Source organism: Borostomias antarcticus, assembly GCF_949987555.1.
Source record: "Borostomias antarcticus genome assembly, chromosome: 20".
Classification (NCBI taxonomy): Eukaryota; Metazoa; Chordata; class Actinopteri; order Stomiiformes; family Stomiidae; genus Borostomias; species Borostomias antarcticus.
Window position 1 is genome coordinate 7,449,152 of NC_140253.1, and position 17,608 is coordinate 7,466,759.

A 17,608-nucleotide genomic window follows, 5' to 3' on the forward strand; every position below is an offset into this window, starting at 1 on the left:
GGTTAAGCCAAGGAAAAAAAAAAAACAAACAGAAAAGAACAGCTGAAAACAAGTTTTCAGAACATGGCTTGAAGTCAAGAGAACCGCCCCACTCACAGACTAAAAGCACACAAGCGCGCGCGATAAATAAAAAATAAATTCAGATAGAAAGAAGTTGTGATATTTTTTTCTTTTTTGTCGGTGGTGTTCATTTCATATGACTCTTTTTTATTTTTTTCGTCTCAGGGGTTCTGCGATAGGAGGACCAGTCCAAAAACGGGGTTTGTTGTGGAACCACACAGCAACAAGAACGAGGCGAGGCGGCGCGGGGTGGGCGCGGTCCGGGCGCGGTGGGAGAGACGAGAGGCGGGAGGGTTGGGGGGGGGGGGGGGGCGGGAGGGGCGACAGTTGTTGGCGTAGAGGCGGGGGAGGGAGAAGGGGGTGGCGGTGCTGATTTCTTCCTGCTTCCGGGTCGTGGTCTCTTGGCCCCCGCTCCGGGGAACCTCAGTGGGCGGCGAACGTGGCTTTCTTCAAGCTAAAGTTGGACCAGTTGATGGACAGCCGCTGTCGCGTCTGACGGGCAGAATCCAAGCAGAACCTGCAGAGGGGGATGAAGGAGACCGGTCGGTTTTAGGATGGATCTTTTTGTTTCAAGGACGGCTAGCGCGGGAAAGCATTCCGTTGTCCTATATGAACTCGGGTGTCTGTGAATGCTGTTGTTCCGGTATATATTTTTGCGATTTGATATTTGAATCTATGGAGTCAACTGAAAGGCGTTTCTAATGAAACTTGCACCTACCTTTTGAAGTACTCCACCTCCCTCTCTGTCTCGTCCATGTCCGTACTGTCCAGGTCAATGTCTTTGGGCAGGAACACGTCATCTAAAACAGGAAGAACATGTGTTTAAAAAGAGATTCAAGTTGTTTTTCTTTCTTTTTTCCCGTTCTGGTTTTGAGACAGTTGATTAATATGAACGTGAGACAACAACATGGATCGGGGTAACTTTGCTGACAAGCTTAAACACTGACCAATGGAGTTGTTTGTTTTGTCCCCCTTCTTCTTCTTGTTCTTCTTGGCCTTGGCCTTGGGCTGTGGAGACTCTGCGCTGGGGGGCTTCCCGTTCTGCTGGGGCTGTTCCGTGTGGGGCGCCGGGGGCAGGGCCTGGACCGGGGGGGGCGGAGAGGGGTATGAACCGAGCGCCTCCTTAGCTTGGCTCACCTGCTGCTGCTGGTGCTGCAGCTGCCTCTTCCCGACTGCGCCATTGATCCTCTCCTCCCTCCTGAACTCAGGGGGGGTCTGGACCGGGTCATCGGCGGGCCGGGGCCGGGCTGCTTTGGTGTCTGATGCGGCGGGGGTGTTGGCGACGTTGGCGGTGCCGTTAGCCATCTTGGTCGCCAGGTCGGATCCCTTGAGGGTGCTCTCGGCGGGGGTTCTCTTGACCACGGAGTCGCTGGCGGCCGGTCTGCAAGGCTGCTGTTGTTGTTGTTGTTGTTGTTTGGGCTTGGCTTTGTTGTTGACCTCCGCTTGGAGAGCGGAGGTGCCGTTGTGTAGGGGGGGCAGGGCTGCGTGGTTGGGGGCGGGGGCACTGGCGCCGTAGGCCTTCTCCACGGTGCTCTTTGGGCTGTGCTGCGAGAAGGGATGGGGAGGAGGAGGAGGAGCGGGGAGCGGATTCTGGACGAGGCGCCCGTTGATGGGTGGCCGCGGGGGGGCGGGGTCCAGGCGGGGCTCCTTGTGACCCGGGAGGCGCATGAGGCTGTGGAGCAGCTGGGACTTCCCGTTCTGGAGGTTCTCCAGGACGTTCTGGGCCGTCTGCTTGAGGGGCCGGGGGTTGTTCTGCGGGGGCGGCGGCGGCAGCGGGGGGGCGGCGGCGGCGTCCTTGGCCCGCTCCTTCCTCTTCTTCTTGGCGGCGCGGAGGTGCTGCAGCTCCTGCAGCCGGAGGAGCTCCCTCTGGAGCTGCGCCTCCTCCTCCTCCTCCTGCAGCCGCCGCCGCCGCTCCTCCGCCAGCTGCTGCTCCTCGCGCTCGCGGGCCTCCGCCTCCAGCCTCGCCTTCTCCTCCATCTGAGAGAGAGAGAGAGAGAGAGAGAGAGAGAGAGAGAGACACACACACACACACACACACAGTTTAGCCTCACAAAGTAAAGTTTGTCGAGGGTAAGAACATGAGTCAGGCGCGGGTCCGCGGTGGTGTAGCGGGTTCTGGTGTAGATGTCTGCCGGAAACCGGGGGGTTGCACGCTGGTCTCTCCAGATCCTAATCCTAAATTCCCCCCCCCCCCCCCCCCCCCCAACACACACACACACACTTCTCCTCGCCTTTTTCTGTTTGTGCCGGGCCCGCTTGGCGGCCTTGGAGCTGGAGGCGGGCTTGCTGTCGGCGCTGTTGATGAACTGGAGCAGGTCCTCCACCCGCCGGTGGTCCTCCACGCCGCCGTCGCGCTCCGCCACGGGCTGCTGCTCCTCCCGCTTGGGCTGCTCCTCCTTGCGCTTGGTGAGGCGCAGGCGCAGCTTCTCCCGCATCTCGGCGTAGTTGCGACTGGTGGGGGCCGCCGGGGGCTGGGTTAGAAATTCAGATTAGGGTCGGATTACGGCACCAATCATGGTCTAGCAAAGCTCTGTTGGAAGGAGCGGATACTGATGGTCATACAGCTGTGGACATGGTGGATACTGACACCGATCAAGTCAGTGTGTGTGTGTGTGTGTGTGTATCTCTCTCTGTCTTACCCCGCCGTGACCAAAGAACTCGCAGTAGCAGCAGTCGCAGTACTTCCCCTCCTTCTGGTTGGTGGATGTGGAGGTGGAGGAGCTATGCTCCGAGCAGCTGTCCTCATCCTGGCTCTCCTCGCCGTCGTACGCCGGGTGCTCGTACGCCCCGCTGCCGTCGCACCGGTGGCCCTCGCAGTCCGGGTCACTGAGGAGGGGGGGGGGGCAAAGGGCAAACCGTGGCGGTCAACTTTTCGTGCTGGACCCCACATTTAAATCCCTTGATTGAACGGGCCCAGATTTCTCAGGCAGAAATTAAGCCTTTGAATTTACCCACAACCTTTATTCCTCCAATCCTTGATGATAATTTTACAAAAAAACAAGCTACATGTAGAGCATTTTGAACTATCCCTTTAAGGTTAACACTGAGGAGGTGGACTGATCCTGGACCTGTGAGGGAGCGCTTACCTGCAGACGCTGGGAGGGGCGCTGATGGGACCCTCGGCTGGAGGCGGCGGGGGCTCGGCTGGGGAGAGGCACAGGCCCTGGTGGGCCTCCAGGAAGCCTGAGGCTGGAGCAGCCATCTTTGGGAAGGGCTGGGAGCCCATGCTGGGGAGGTGTGTGTTTGGGGCCGGGGGCATGGCCGGGCCGGTGAGCGGGGGCAGCGAGGCCAGGCCCGTGGGGCTGTTCCTGGGGGCCATGGGGGGGACTTGCCGGTGGTCCTCTTTACCTAGATTGTGAAATACGTCACCTGAGAAGAGAGAAGGGAAAAGAGAACGGAGGCGCGTCAGAACTCTTGAAACAGCAGGCGGGTGAAAGTTGGATGACACATTGGATTACGGCTGCTTTCCAAAGCCTAACATCACAACCTCCTCCCTCACTGTAGCAGAATCAGTCACACACATCGATTAGGTCACGTTAATGTATGCTTGCCTAGCTGCCAGCCTACCCACCTGCTAGCATTGCCTAGTTTAGTCACCATCTCCCACCTAGCTGCTAGCTTAGCCTAGCCTAGCTTTTCCATTATGTCCTACCTATCTGCTAGCTTAGCCTAGCCAAGCCTAGCTCATCTCCTCCCTACCTGCTAGTTTAGCTATCTCCTACCTCCGGTTTTACCTAAGGAGTTGGGTCTTTTAGATGCTAGGTGGATGGGTGGGTTATTACTTGACTGGACAGTGGTGGCAGTGCAGGAGACTGAGGCGGTGGAGGCCGAGGTGGCCATCACCACCCTGTTGGCCTCCATGAAGGCATCCTGGAAGTTGTAGAGACACTTCTTCTTTGCTCCGCTCTTCTTCTGCTCTCTGGGCTCCGACGAGGAAAAGGAGGAGGAGGAGGAAGTGGAGGAGGAGGATGGAGGGGGGAGGAGGAGGGGAGCTTCCCCCGAGATGAGGTGGTCCCCGTGGTGGGCGGAGGAGTTGGGAGGGAGGAGGGGCACATCGGGGAGGGGCGGTCCTAGCATGTCGCCTGTTGAGGGGAAATGAGGAAGTACAGGTTATTCTGGAACCGGATAATGCCTTTGACAAACGGGTTGAAAATATGGACACATTTTTAAAACATTGGGATTTTCTGTGATTTCCAAAATGGGCACATGTGTTCCTGTAGACAGTGAGCCATTTTCTGTGATTCCCTTGTTGACTAATAGCCAGATAATAGGTGACCTATACTTGCTCAGAATGACCCTACTTCCTGTCTGGGTTTGTACATCCCTCCCTTCCTCCTTCTCTCCCTCCTTCCTTCCTTCCCTCCCTCCCTCTCTCCCTCCTTCCTTCCCTCCCTCCCTCCCTCCCTCTCTCCCTCCCTCTCTCCCTCCTTCCTTCTCTCCCTCCCACCTCCCTCCCTCCCTCCCTCCCTCCCTTTCTTCCTTCCTACCTGGCAGCGGTTCCTGAAGCAGCACGGAAGGGTTCCAGTTCTTCATCATGGCGGCGTCGCACAGGTTCTCAAACTTTAGGGACAGGCACTGAAGCGAGCTGTTCCAGTCGCCCGCCCCCCCGCCGTTCCCGGCGCTGCCGCCGAAGCAGTTCTGGTAGACGTGGTCCGGCAGGGAGGGGCTGAACGCCGGCTGTTTGGCCGCCGAGTGGTTCGACGTCGGGGCGGGTGGCGACAAAGATGGACAAAAAATGGGGATGATGTCAATGGTTATATTGGTTTAGAGATGAGATGGCGAGAAGTGTTGCTGTGTTACAGAGTGAATCATATAATCATATAACAATAACAATCATAATCATAATTCAATTGTTAATTTAATTCCATCAACCAATGGAATAAAATTATTTTATTTTATTACAATTATCTTATGTAATAGCTCTACTAATTTCAAATAAGTGTCACCACTTCCCTGTCCTATAGCTCGGTACTGACTCATAACAAAATATACTCATAACAAATTCTGAGTAAATGCATATTTGGCTGCAATCCTTCCTTGGAAGTCCGATTGCCCTTATTACAGGGAGACCCCTTGTGGTGTAAATGTGCCATTGCAGCAATGTTACAAGAATACATGTTGAATCATAATGTCACTTCCTCAGTGTAAATCCCCACATAGGCTCAGAGGAAATGTATCAATAAAAGTTCCCTTGAAACCACCCAGAATACCAGTTAAGGGAAGATGTGAGGGTGTCACATCCTCCTCACTGCAGGTCGAGGTTGCCAGGTTCTAAATGTATCCCCCCCCCCCACCCCCCTACCCTAAAATCAGAGGGTGTGCGTCTGTGGGTCGGCCGTACGTGCGTGGGGGGGGGGTGCTCACCTTGCTGTGCGAGAGCGGGGGGCTGGGGGGGTAGAGCGGGGGGTGCAGCAGGGGCCGGGGCAGGTGGGACAGGCCGTGCAGGGGCAGGTGGCCGTGGATGTGGGGGGTAGAGGTGGAGGGCCGGGTGCGCCGCGGGGGACTTGGCGTCGGGGGCGAAGAAGTGCGGGGCGGCGGCAGCGTGGAGCCGGCCGGGGGGGCCCAGGGCGGAGGAGGAGGACGAGGAGGCGGAGGGGTCCTGGCTGCACACGTGGCACTCGCAGGCGTGCTGGATCTGTTCCACCTGCGGGGAGGGGGGGGGGGGGGGGGAAGGCACACGGCGCAGACACAAGACGGCAGCCGTCACGTTTCCACTTTGCCCGCAAATACAGAGTGGGCAATGTCAAAACCAACCCCAACATCTGGGATGACAGCGGAATCATTAGAAGCCTCACATTACGACAGCTGAAATTAAATTCCTCTTGTAGACTACTTTCCCCTTGACCGTTCTCTGTCAGCCCGTGTGTGTGTGTGTGTGTGTGTGTGCGCCTCTTACCTGCTGGTGGGGGTAAGACGGCGGGGGGCTGTTGCTCTTCCTCGGGGACAGCTCCCCCTGGTGGCCCGGGGGCTCCCCGTCAGCCTCCTCCTCATCCCCCTCCGACGAACTGCTGCTGCTGATGCTGCCCGGAGGAGACTGCAGAAAAGAGAGGGAGGAGAGAGGAGGAGGAGGGAGAGAGGAGGGAGGGAAGGTTGAGGCACGAGAGAGGGGGCGAGGAGGAGGGGCAGAAAGAGAGGACGAGGCAGGGGGAGGGCAAAGACGGAGACGGAGAGAGAGTGGGGGGGGGGGGGGGGGGATGAAAGGAGAGAGGAGAGATAGAAAGAGAGCAAAGCAACTGGAATAAGCCCAAAGTGTTCTCATCGGCGGAACATTCCCTTAACTGTACTGCGCTCGGTAACCATGGACACAGGGTGTCGTCCCCCCCCCCCCCCCCCCCCCCGGACCCTCCCGAGCATAACGCCACGCGGCCAGACGGCGAACGCACCTCGTCCTTCAGCGCCATGTTCTCCCCACCGCCGCCGCCGTTGAGCTGGCCGTGCAGGCCGTTCATGGTGGCCACCACCCCGGGGTCCTCGTAGCTCATGGGGTAGATGTCCCCGAACTTGGCCGACAGCGCCGGCACCTCGTCTTCATCACTACCGCTGGGGGAGGAGAGAGAGAAGGAGAGAGAGGGGGAGAGAGAAGCAGAGAGAGGAAGGGAGAGAAGGAGAGAGAGAGGGAGATAGAGGAGAGGTAGGAAGGGAGAGAAGGAGAGAGGGAGGAAGGGAGAGAAGGAGAGAGGGAGGGAGAGAGAGAAGGGGAGAGCGAGGGAGAGAAGGAGAGAGGGGGAGAGAAAGTGAAAGAGCGGAGGTGATTACCTCACCTAGGTGTGGTTCGCTCATCAGTGGAATGCTAATCAGGAATGATGGTTTCGTTTCGTGATGGGAGCGCTTGACGCTGGATTGTGTGTCGGTGTGGAGAGATAGCACAGTACATTACACATACTGAAGAAACCAAGACACCATGCTGTCGTGTGTGACACCGCTGTTGAAAAAGACAAAATCATTACTGCGTGCGACACGGTCCCCGACCACGTTAACCACACTGGCTGGATGGCCGTCACCAAACGGACCACAGAGAGTCCAGTTTCGGTCTCTTGACTGTCTGGACACTATTCTAGGAATTAAGGATCTGAAAAGTTTCTCAAGAATTTGCTCCCCCGCCCCCCCAAAAAAACGTGCCCTGCGTAATCTGATGGCCATCGCCGGCGTCCGCTCTACTCACAAGTTGTTGGCGCCCCCCTCGGGCAGCAGGAGGCGTGGGTGCTGCTGGACGGTGATGGGGGAGCTGGAGGCGGAGCCCGAGGCGGAGCTGGCGCCGGAGGAGAGGCTGGGGGGGTGGAGCTCGGCCAGGTAGTCGCGGTGGGGGTGGGGGTGGGGCTGGGGCTGTGGGGGCGGGTGGTGGTGGCGGTGGTGGTGCGGCGGGCGGTGGTGGTGGTGGTGGGGCGGCGCCTCCGCCTGCAGGGGCAGCTTGATGTGGAGGTCCTCGGCTATGGGGGAGTCCATGATGCCGCACGTCAGGATGTGGCTGAGGCTGCAGTCATCGCAGGTGCACCTGGAAGGGTCGGACGGGGAGGGGGGTGGGGGGGTCAGGGGTCAGTAGACGTGTGGTCAAGAGGGTTTTGAAGACACGGATGGCTTTCCTACTACCTGGGTGGTGCGGTTCACGAGGATTCAAGTGGACGCATCTTAAAGCAATACATCGTGATATTTGGACCTTTACAAACATGTCTGGTGATAATTCTCCAATTAGATTTACTAAAAGTAAGCTGAATCGTCCAAACAGTTTACTCAGAAAGATAGTACATTGACATTGATTACCTTTTAAAACTCTTAAACTTAAAAGCATTCAGTCGATGTGCGCATGCGCAACATTGTGCTTAAACAACACAGTAGTAGCTAACTATTCTGGCGTCTATGGATATCATGCGTTTTTTAGCTCAATGATATCATGGCGGAGGTGAGAAAACCGAAGCGAAACATCACGGAGGAAGCCAGAAAAAGAAAAAGACAATCTGATAACGTTATGACAGTACGACAGTGCACTTATTCGCAGAGCCTGTGTGGGCGCAGTTCCGAAGAAAATCCGAGAAAACGCTATGTATTGCTTTAAGGACACAGACCTAGAAATCCCAAATTGTAACCATAACGGTTCCCTTTGACGAAAAAACAAACGCTATTCTAGGTCTAGGTGCGCGTTCGCTCCATCTGTGTACCGTCTCTCCCAGAGTTCTCTTTGTTAGATACCCCCATCCTACCTCACGGGATAAAAACAGCTTGAAAACACGCCATCGGGACAAAACACAGAAAAACCACAGAGGCGACGGGTCAGAAACATCACAGGCAAGATGACATCCCGGAGAGGACGCTGACCTTCTGCGATAGTTGCAGTTGGGGCAGTCGGGGATGCTCAGGCGGGAGGACAGCATCCTCATGGTGTCGGTGAAGTTGCTGTCTCCGGCCAGCGTCTTCTTACTGTTGGACAACTGCAGGGAAGGAATAAGAAGAGACGGCGGGATTTCACTCCACATGAAAAACACGATTGAAAAAGAAAAGAAATGGGAAAAAAAAGTCTTGGATGTGATTGATGTACGGCACCGTCGTAACGTTCAGATGATATCCCCTTCTGGTGCGTTCTACCTAATTGAAAGCATTGAGGAGTCCTACCTGTTCTTCTATAAACCTCCTCTGCTTGAAGAATTCCCAGTCCTCCTTCAGCATTCGCTGTTTAGTTTTCAAAGTCTGGAAACAAACGGGCCGTGTTAGATTAGGAGTGGAGATGCAGGCCTGGACATGCTGTGAAAGCCGTGCATCATGACATCTTACATTTTTACTAATTAAAGACTTGTGGTGTGGTTCCGTCCGTTGGTTGGTTAGATTCTGCCCCTCCACCTTAAAAAGCAGCTGCCAGACAAACAGAAAATGGTAAAAATGATCTCTTTATTTTAACAATAAAACACAAAAATGATTGTTCTGCATACGCTGGAGAGGAGAGGGGACAAGGTGTGTGTACTGCATGTGGGTGTGTACCTGTTCGTCGACGTAGTCGTCGATCCTCTTCTCACACTCCTGCCACTCCGCGGCGACGGCGGCCATCTCCTGCTCCAGTCGCTGGTAGCTCTCCAGCAGGGTCCTGTACATGTCCTCGCTGTACGAGTCATGGGAGGCCGTGCCGTGCCTGAATAAAATAGATAAATAAAATAGACATTTAGAAAAAAAGAAAATTAATAAATATCTGAAGACCAAAGCTGAAGCTGTGGTTTTCTTCAGTTGAGGGAATTGCAGAGAGCGGATTCTTACCTCAGCTGTGCAACCAGTGCAGGTAAACTGCTGTGCAAGATGGGTTCAGAGAACACCAGGTTCTCGAAAAGGTGCTTGTTGTGCAGCTCCCACGTCACCTGGAACTTCTGAAGGTGCTCGTTCTCCTGTGGAACCCAGAGGAACAGAGGTCACATATTAAAGATGGTGCAAAGAGCAAGAAACGCTTACATGTGCTTTTCCAAAAGTCTCTCATATCCAAATACTGAAGTCACACCACTATAAACAGGTGATAACACACGATAAACAGGTGATAACACACGATAAACAGGTGATAACAGACTATAAACAGGTGATAACACACTATAAACAGGTGATAACACACGATAAACAGGTGATAACACACTATAAACAGGTGATAACAGACTATAAACAGGTGATAACAGACTATAAACAGGTGATAACACACTACAAACAGGTGCCAACACACTATACAAAGGTGATAACACACTATAAACAGGTGATACACTATAAAAAAGGTGTTAACACACTATAAATAGGTGCCAACACACTATAAGGATAAAAGTGATAACACACTATAAAAAGGTGATGACACACAATATCAGTTGACCGCTTAGTCAAAAGGAGTATCTATATGGCTGACACACCATGACATCACCCTAGCCCCCCCCCCCCCCCACACACACACACACACTCACACTCACACTCTCACACACACACACACACACACACAACCACCGTCCTACCAGGGTGAGTAGGATGACACACCATGACATCACCCTAACCCCCCCCCCCCCCCCACACACACACACACACACACACACACACACACACACACACACAACCACCGTCCTACCAGGGTGAGTAGGATGACACACCATGACATCACCCTAACCCCCCCTCCACACACACACACACACACAACCACCATCCTACCAGGGTGAGTAGGAAGCCGCTGATGGTGCGCGCGGCCTGACAGAGGGCGCTGTACTCCTCCAGCAGCAGGGAGACGAACTGGTGGGCCTGGGGGGGCCCCTGGGTGGCCCCCACCCCGGCCCCCACGCCCGCCGCCGCCTTGGAGCCAGCCGAAAGGTGCTTGAGGAGGTGCACCTTCATCTCCAGGACGTACTCCCTGGCCTGCTGCTCCAGACGCTGGTATAGCTGGTAGGGGTCCTTCTCACACAGCCTGGCGGGGTTGGGGGGGTGGTAGGAATGTTAGCATACCGTTACTGCTGCTGGGCAACGATAACAACAACAACAACAACAACGTCTGCCGGTGCTGTCCTCAGGGCTGATCGTTCAGATCGAGGGAGAGGAGTTAATGAATGCCAGGGATGGAGAGATCAGGAGACAGGAGGGATGGAGAGATCAGGATACGGGAGGGATGGAGAGATCAGGAGACGGGAGGGATGGAGAGATCAGGAGACGGGAGGGATGGAGAGATCAGGAGACGGGAGGGATGGAGAGATCAGGAGACGGGAGGGATGGAGAGATCAGGAGACAGGAGAGATCAGGAGACGGGAGGGATGGAGAGATCAGGAGACGAGAGGGATGGAGAGATCAGGAGACGGAGGAGTGTGGAAAAGACTAATCTGACTCAATGGATGTAGGTTTTGGGGATAAGCCTTGCCTTGTTAACCCCCAATCAGAGGTGCCAATTCATGTGGTCGGCCAATCCAGACTACGTGAAACAACAACAACAATCTAGCAACCGCTCCACCAAAGACGATTGTGATTGGTTTAAAGAAATACAGTTTTTTTCCCCCCTATCCACAAATGCTAATGAGTTCAGCCAGACCTTTCTCCAGCGCACGAGCGAGAGGGGTCCTTCCAGGTCTGCAGTGTGTACACGTGTGTGTGTGTGTGTGTGTGTGTGTGTGTGTGCGCGCAGCGCAATCTGACCTGTCCACCAGCTCCTTCATGCCCTCCTGGTCGCGGTCCAGGGGCTGGTCGTGGCCGTCCGCCAGGGGCATGCCCGTCTGCCGGTAGATGCAGCGCACCAGGTACCGCACCTCCGACCAGTGGTTCTGCAGCTGCTGGGACTCGCGCTCCGACTCCGCCGAGATCTCCCTAGGGGGCGGGGGGGGGGGGGGTTAGCAGTCAGCTCACCGGAGATGGGTCGAAACGCTATTGGGAATCCGCCCAAATACTTTTAGCGTTTGATCGCGTCTGCCTGGGGTGTCTGGGGGAGGGAGGGGGGGGGGCAGGGCGGAGTGTGGGCCCTGTTTTGAGAACAGCCTGTTGGCTCTGTTGTACCAGACAAGACCAATAAGGCAAAGAAATCATTCTGACCCAGGTTGGGAAATTCACCTCAAGGTCGACAGTAGGTTAAGGCGGGGGTCACTGTGATTTCTGATTACTGCTCGACACTCTTCACGAGAAGCACGTCTCGCATGAGAAGCACAGGTAGTTAGCACCGGGGGCCGTGCTTCAAAGCATTCCTGCTCACAGTTATTCACACATGGACTTAACTGGGTGCGTGGAAAGCGCTAAGCCTCAACGCTATGCGCCGAACACAACATCTAGGCTAATGTACTTACGCAGCTTATTAAGGCTTCATGCGAATGCGGCGTAACTATAAAAGCGGCCGCCGGGCCACGGCGGTGCCGTCGTCGCGCTCACCGTCTCTCGTTGCAGGCCTCACAGCTGCAGGCCGTGTCGGCGGTCAGCGGGGAGCCGAGGTCGGGGGCGGGGAGCGTGGGCAGGGCGGGCGCGGCGCCGGTCGGACGGCCCCCCGCCGTCGGGTCCGCGCCCAGGCCTCCGTTACCCACCGGCATGTGCAGCAGGAAGTCCTGGCTCTGGAGACAGGCGACGGGTTTAAAAAATAAATAAATAAACACAATGTTAAATCCATGTCGCAATGAAAGCTTTATGAGTCATTCACAGAGATTATTCACGAATCATTTAGAGGGTGGCAAAAATATGTTTTTTAAGTTAGGCCTTCACATTGGACACCCTGGATGTAGAACTAGACACCACTATCGCTGCAATTTGACAGAGCGGGGTACAGAATGCACATCATCGACAGCTGAAGAACGTCCACCAGCTCAATAGCGATAGCAAACAGTAAAACACGGTCACAGGCAGAGGTGCAATTTGCAGCTGTTATCAACCTGTGTCTGCCATGCATTTCCTTATAGTCAGGCACGACGTGACCAGGTTCATTACCGGATGTCAAAATGTATGACGAAGGTGCGGTGTATATACAGTATAGTATATACAGTGACTGTCACTGAATCCACAGTATCCTTGTCTGTGTCACACACTTAAAGCTAAAAAAAATGCTTCTGACAATCCGGAGACCCAGACAAAACCGTACAACTCTTAGTCACAATTCAAATCAATTAGCTTTCCCCATTATGAAGACTCTCGATCACAGTAGCCGGCACTTTGATACCACTCAATAAAACAAGATGCCGACTGTGGCGCGCCATCGGCTCGGAGGAGCGCTACACCTCCAGCCATCTGCCGTTGTGAACGTCTCTGGTAGGTGAAAAGAGGAAGTAAGCCTCTGTGATGCTGGAGTGAGTCATCACCTGGAACCTAATGTCCACCTGAGAGGTGGTGAGAAGCTGCTTTGTACCCTGCTGTGGTATTCCTAAAGCTGTACAGTATACCATATCTATCTATCTATCTATCTATCTATCTATCTATCTATCTATCTCTATACATCTATACATATATATATATAAATAAAATGTTGGAGCAAAGTAGAGTGTTGGTCCAGTACCATAGCATGAGGTGATGGACACGCAGCTTCTCACACAAATCAAACAAACAAAACCGCGGCAGGACCCCTCACCCCCAGCGAGTGCTCCAGGGCGGCGTGGCGGTCCTCCTTCTCCACCGTGCGCCTGCAGTCAGGGCACACCCACAGCGGCAGCTGCAGGGCGCTGGGCGGCGGCTTGGCGGACGCCGCCGTACCGTTCTGGTCGTGGAGCCCCGCCTCCTGCTGGAGGGCGCTGTCCTTGCGCTCGCTCCGACACAGGAGGCAGCGGTCGCCGGTGGTGTAGGGCGCCCGCTGGTTGAGGCCGAAGGTGAACGGGGTCTGGAGGTCGGAGAGGGGAAGAGAGAGGTGCGCTGAAGTTCGATGAGTCGGTACAGTGTATAGATTAAACTGCCACTGAACTAAACCTGTGGTCAACTAAAGCGTTTCCATTCCAGAGTATGGCACAAATTAGCAGGAAATGCACTGAAAAACCGTCGGAAGTCAATTGTTCCTCACTTCAGAAAACATTTGCTCACAACCTCGAAGGGCTGCAGAAATGACACAGTGGGGCTGCTGAGCTGACACTCCCGGGAGACAAAACTGGGACACACGGGGTGCTTCTCAGAGACCCGTGTTAAGATAACTGGAGCCGTAGAGTTTTTTACCTGGAGGACTCCGGAGAAGTCGGAATTCACTGGCCCCTCCGTAAACTGTGGTGTGACGTTCCTGTTCATTGGGACCTGGGAGACACAAAGATGCCCGACGTGAACTCACAGCCGCCACCAATCACACTCACTTCTGATCAGCCGATGGGATAGGATTCAATAAGAAGAAGTCTAAATCTGAGGAACGTTGGCTCATAGCACTCAACCCTGGATCGTCTCTGAATTTGGTTTTGGAGAACAGATCATCTTGTGAAGCAGCCAGGATAATGTATTACTGCACATTTCGTTTTCATGCACAGATAGGCAGTATATTCACAAGGTCAATAAGTTTACCTGCAGTGTGTGTGTTCACGTGTGTATGCACTATGCAGCTAATCGTTACATACTGTATTCACGATGTAGCCTGGAATAGCTGTTGATAGATTTAATTCAGATAATATAGACCTAAAGGCCTTGATAAGCCTTAAAATAATTTTGACTTTTTTAGTTTACTTGCACAGAGGAAAAAACATTTGCAATATCAATATAACATCTATAAGAACTAATGTAAGAATATTAATCAGCATTTTGAAATCAATAACAACAACAACAGCAGAGCGGGACAGGTCCTCTTCGCCCAACAATATTAGTCACTGCTTAAAACGATCAGTGGCTATACTTGTTATATTATGCAATCACGTGCATTGCTACAATTTGATTCCTCTTCTGAAAAACTTCAGTGTTTTCAAAGTCGAGCTTGAATCCATCCATGTTTGTCTACTGTCTAAGACTACTCCCTGGAGACTGGCAGCAGATGCCAAGTGAGAAACATCTTGGCAGAAGGTTCCAGATGACACCACAGTACCACCGAAGATTACCTCCACTACAAAACTACTAGTTGGACAAGTTATTGTATTGAGGCTATGGTATAGATAAAGGCCGAAAGTCAAAAGACTAATTTAAGGATAGAATAGTATTTTTTTTTTCATAATCTCAACCAGTGAGAAGAAATAGGACCTGTGCACTAAAACTCGCCAAATCCTCACCATTTATCATAACTACACTCTGCATGTTGTAGCCTGACACATTACAATGTGACCTATTTTGCTAAAATCACCCCTTCTCTGGGTTTCGTTTAGAATTTGGCGTGCAAGTTATTTCCAATAGGTGCAATACTTTTAGGCCAGTAAACATGTGAGAGGGCCCTACAATTTGAAGGATGGCCTTTACGCTAGCTGTATGACACACACACAATCATCTTTGTTGGTTTCAGGTTATTGTTTCCCTGACTACAAGTAGACACGAGAACAACCAAAAACTCAACTGGAGAAGGTTAGCCACTCATTGACGTCCACAAATGTGATGATGAAATGTTGATTATATCACATTGGTAAAACTGACAGGAGATTAGGTTATTTAGTTGCCTGTCTGTGTATGACTGACAGGTTCTTGGGTTGGATCTTCTCCGTTTGTGAACACCAATGCCAAGCTAGTGATACAGCTGGATGGCTACCTATTAAATCATCTGTGTGAGTAAACATGAACTAAATTTATCAGGCCAATCCGATGACGACTGACTCCTGCGGATACTTCCTCTTTAAAGGTATACACATATAAATTAGACGTTCAGTGGTTAGTGGAACCAACATTGGCCAACGTTAGCTAGCTGCTTAGCTCTTTCAAAAGCTGGTAGCTTAGCTGTCTAGCTTATGACCATGAAACCTCACCAGAAATTGTACTGATAAGGCCACCGCCATCTAGCTAGCAAGTTACATGCCCCGAAGACGACGCAAGTACTGGCTAGCTACAGTATGCAAGCAAAATTAAATACTAAGGTTAGCTAGCTAACGTTAGCCAGGTAGTCGGCTATCTTGCTAACGTTAGCTGGGCAGCTGTCAAAATCGTAAACAGAGACTGCAAGCTAGTGTCAACGTTACTGTTGCAAGGCAAAACACCGTGGCCAAGATGATGAGCAAGAATGTCCAAGCGTTAGATAGCCAGCTATCCAGGGGGACAAGTTAGTTAGCTACCTGTCTAGCACATTATTATGATTCAGCTGGCTAGCAGGGGCTCGCTAGCTAGCCTTCTGCTCTCAAGAATGTCAGGCCCAGATCTCTGTCGTTGATGTGTGAGCTAGCAGACTAGCTAGCTAGCTATGGCTAACGTTACTTCGGCTTGATATCTAATCGCAATCTCGTTCAGCGCTCAGCCTTTGAGCTTCCACGCACTTGACGTCGACTGCCGCATTCTTACCTCTCCGTTAAGGCCCGTGATGGAGCCCATGTTTCCATTCCCAGTGCTCCCTGGTGTCAGAAAGCCCATGACAGACGCGGGTGTTGCCGTGGTTTGAGGACTGAGGGCCGAGGCAGAAACCCCGGCCTTGCCACTGGTATTGCAGACAGTGCTGCAGCTGCCACCGCCCCGCTTGTTCTTCCTGCGTTTAGCTCCCCTTTTAGCATCAGTTGGACTCATTTTTCCACGGAAATCAGAGACAACTTGCCGTCCAGAAAAGGCAGGGTCTCAGGTGGAATGACTGACCCAAATCCCCTGATATAAATAGAGGATAATAATATTTTAGAGACTCCCAATATGACAGCCACACAGAATCTTCAGAGCACTGGACTTGAGATTTCAATATGGCCACTGACTGTACACTAGAGCTCGAGCTTGCATGCGGGTTGCCAGGTATTTTTGTATCCCCCTATCAAGGTATGCCAAATCCCTGTGAAGCCCTTCCCATTGATTTCTCCCTAGTTCTCAAAGTCAACCCATGGTGTGTGACACACCCTAAAATATTGTTTAACCCTTGTGTGGCAGGTAAAACATTAATGTTTTCCAAATACTATAAAGTTGTAGGCTATAGAAACACATCTTGAGAATATCAAGAGGCTAATATGCATGCAACATTTTCACGTAGCTGTGGCTAGTGTGGCATTGTTCTATAGCCTACACATAAACTCTTAGTCAATATGTATAGACAACACAACACATTTAACTGTCTTGAATTGCCCTGTCTGGTATGATCTTGTATTCTGGATGATGCTAAAGTGTGTTCTTCGGAGCTAGTATGCTTTGAGCAAGATTAGTAGAACTGATCACTTGCCCGTAATAAGTCAGAATATTCTATCAAAGTTTAACCAACCTGAATCAGTTCCTAAATTGAAATACCTGCTACCCGCATCATCAAACTGCTACAGTAGCATTCCAGTGGAGAAGCTAACCTGGTAGAGCAGCCTGATCTCTTGACCTCGTATTCTGTTTCACTCTACAGATAAATCCCACCAACAGGCCTATACCACGACGGGCCAATCAGATCTAGTCTTGGAAACCCATTGGCTACCCAAATCTCACATGAGTGCTGGTGTCTGGCTAGTCTCTTCACCCCTTAAGCATTGAAAAAAAAAAAATTCTGCTAATTTAGAATATGATTGAAATCCCTGCACTACCATTGCCAAATCACAACACGTCCAAATAACCAGTGATGAGAAACATGCACATCGGACCAATTGGCCAAATTGACCAATGTAACAAGTAAATCTTGTCCTAAGAGCCTATAGCTAAATTATATATAGACTGGGGTTACTCTAGTTGAATGCAAAAAAATATTGAGGTCCGCACTGACAGCTGCTCCAAGATATATTTATTTTAGGACAAAAAAACGTTTCGACCCAAGGTAGGTCCACCTGACGAAGACACACCTTGGGTCGAAACGTTGTTTTTTGTCCTCAAGCAGTGGTTTTAGGAGGTGGTCACAAATAAGCCTCTTAGATCGAGGCCTGGGTAAGGCTCATTAGGTGGGGGGCACTACTGACGAACTCCACAGTGAACGAAGGTGTGTCTAGCTCCCAGATATTCTTTATTTATTCCCTTGTACCCCCTAATTAATGGAGCTTCTATTCATGCATGATCGAGAGCCTCACGACTGGGAATATCACCACCTGGTATGGGAACAGCAGCACACAGGAGGCCCTACAGAGAG

The 17,608-nt window shown here is 52.3% G+C and overlaps 1 protein-coding gene across 1 annotated transcript; it reads right to left on the bottom strand.

The window, feature by feature from the left end:
• Nucleotides 1–229: 229 nt before the first annotated feature.
• fam193a (family with sequence similarity 193 member A) lies at nt 230–16,217 on the bottom strand. Its single transcript, XM_084454382.1, is given in 24 exon segments — nt 230–577; nt 779–860; nt 1,008–2,037; nt 2,292–2,531; nt 2,700–2,886; nt 3,147–3,429; nt 3,795–4,142; nt 4,548–4,782; nt 5,425–5,529; nt 5,531–5,704; nt 5,957–6,094; nt 6,444–6,600; nt 7,223–7,552; nt 8,371–8,483; nt 8,665–8,739; nt 8,824–8,901; nt 9,028–9,175; nt 9,298–9,422; nt 10,213–10,462; nt 11,179–11,346; nt 11,899–12,074; nt 13,079–13,324; nt 13,651–13,725; nt 15,883–16,217. Coding segments are annotated over 24 exon segments (5,076 nt in total). The 5' UTR covers nt 16,102–16,217; the 3' UTR covers nt 230–483.
• Between the last annotated feature and the right edge of the window lie 1,391 nt (nt 16,218–17,608).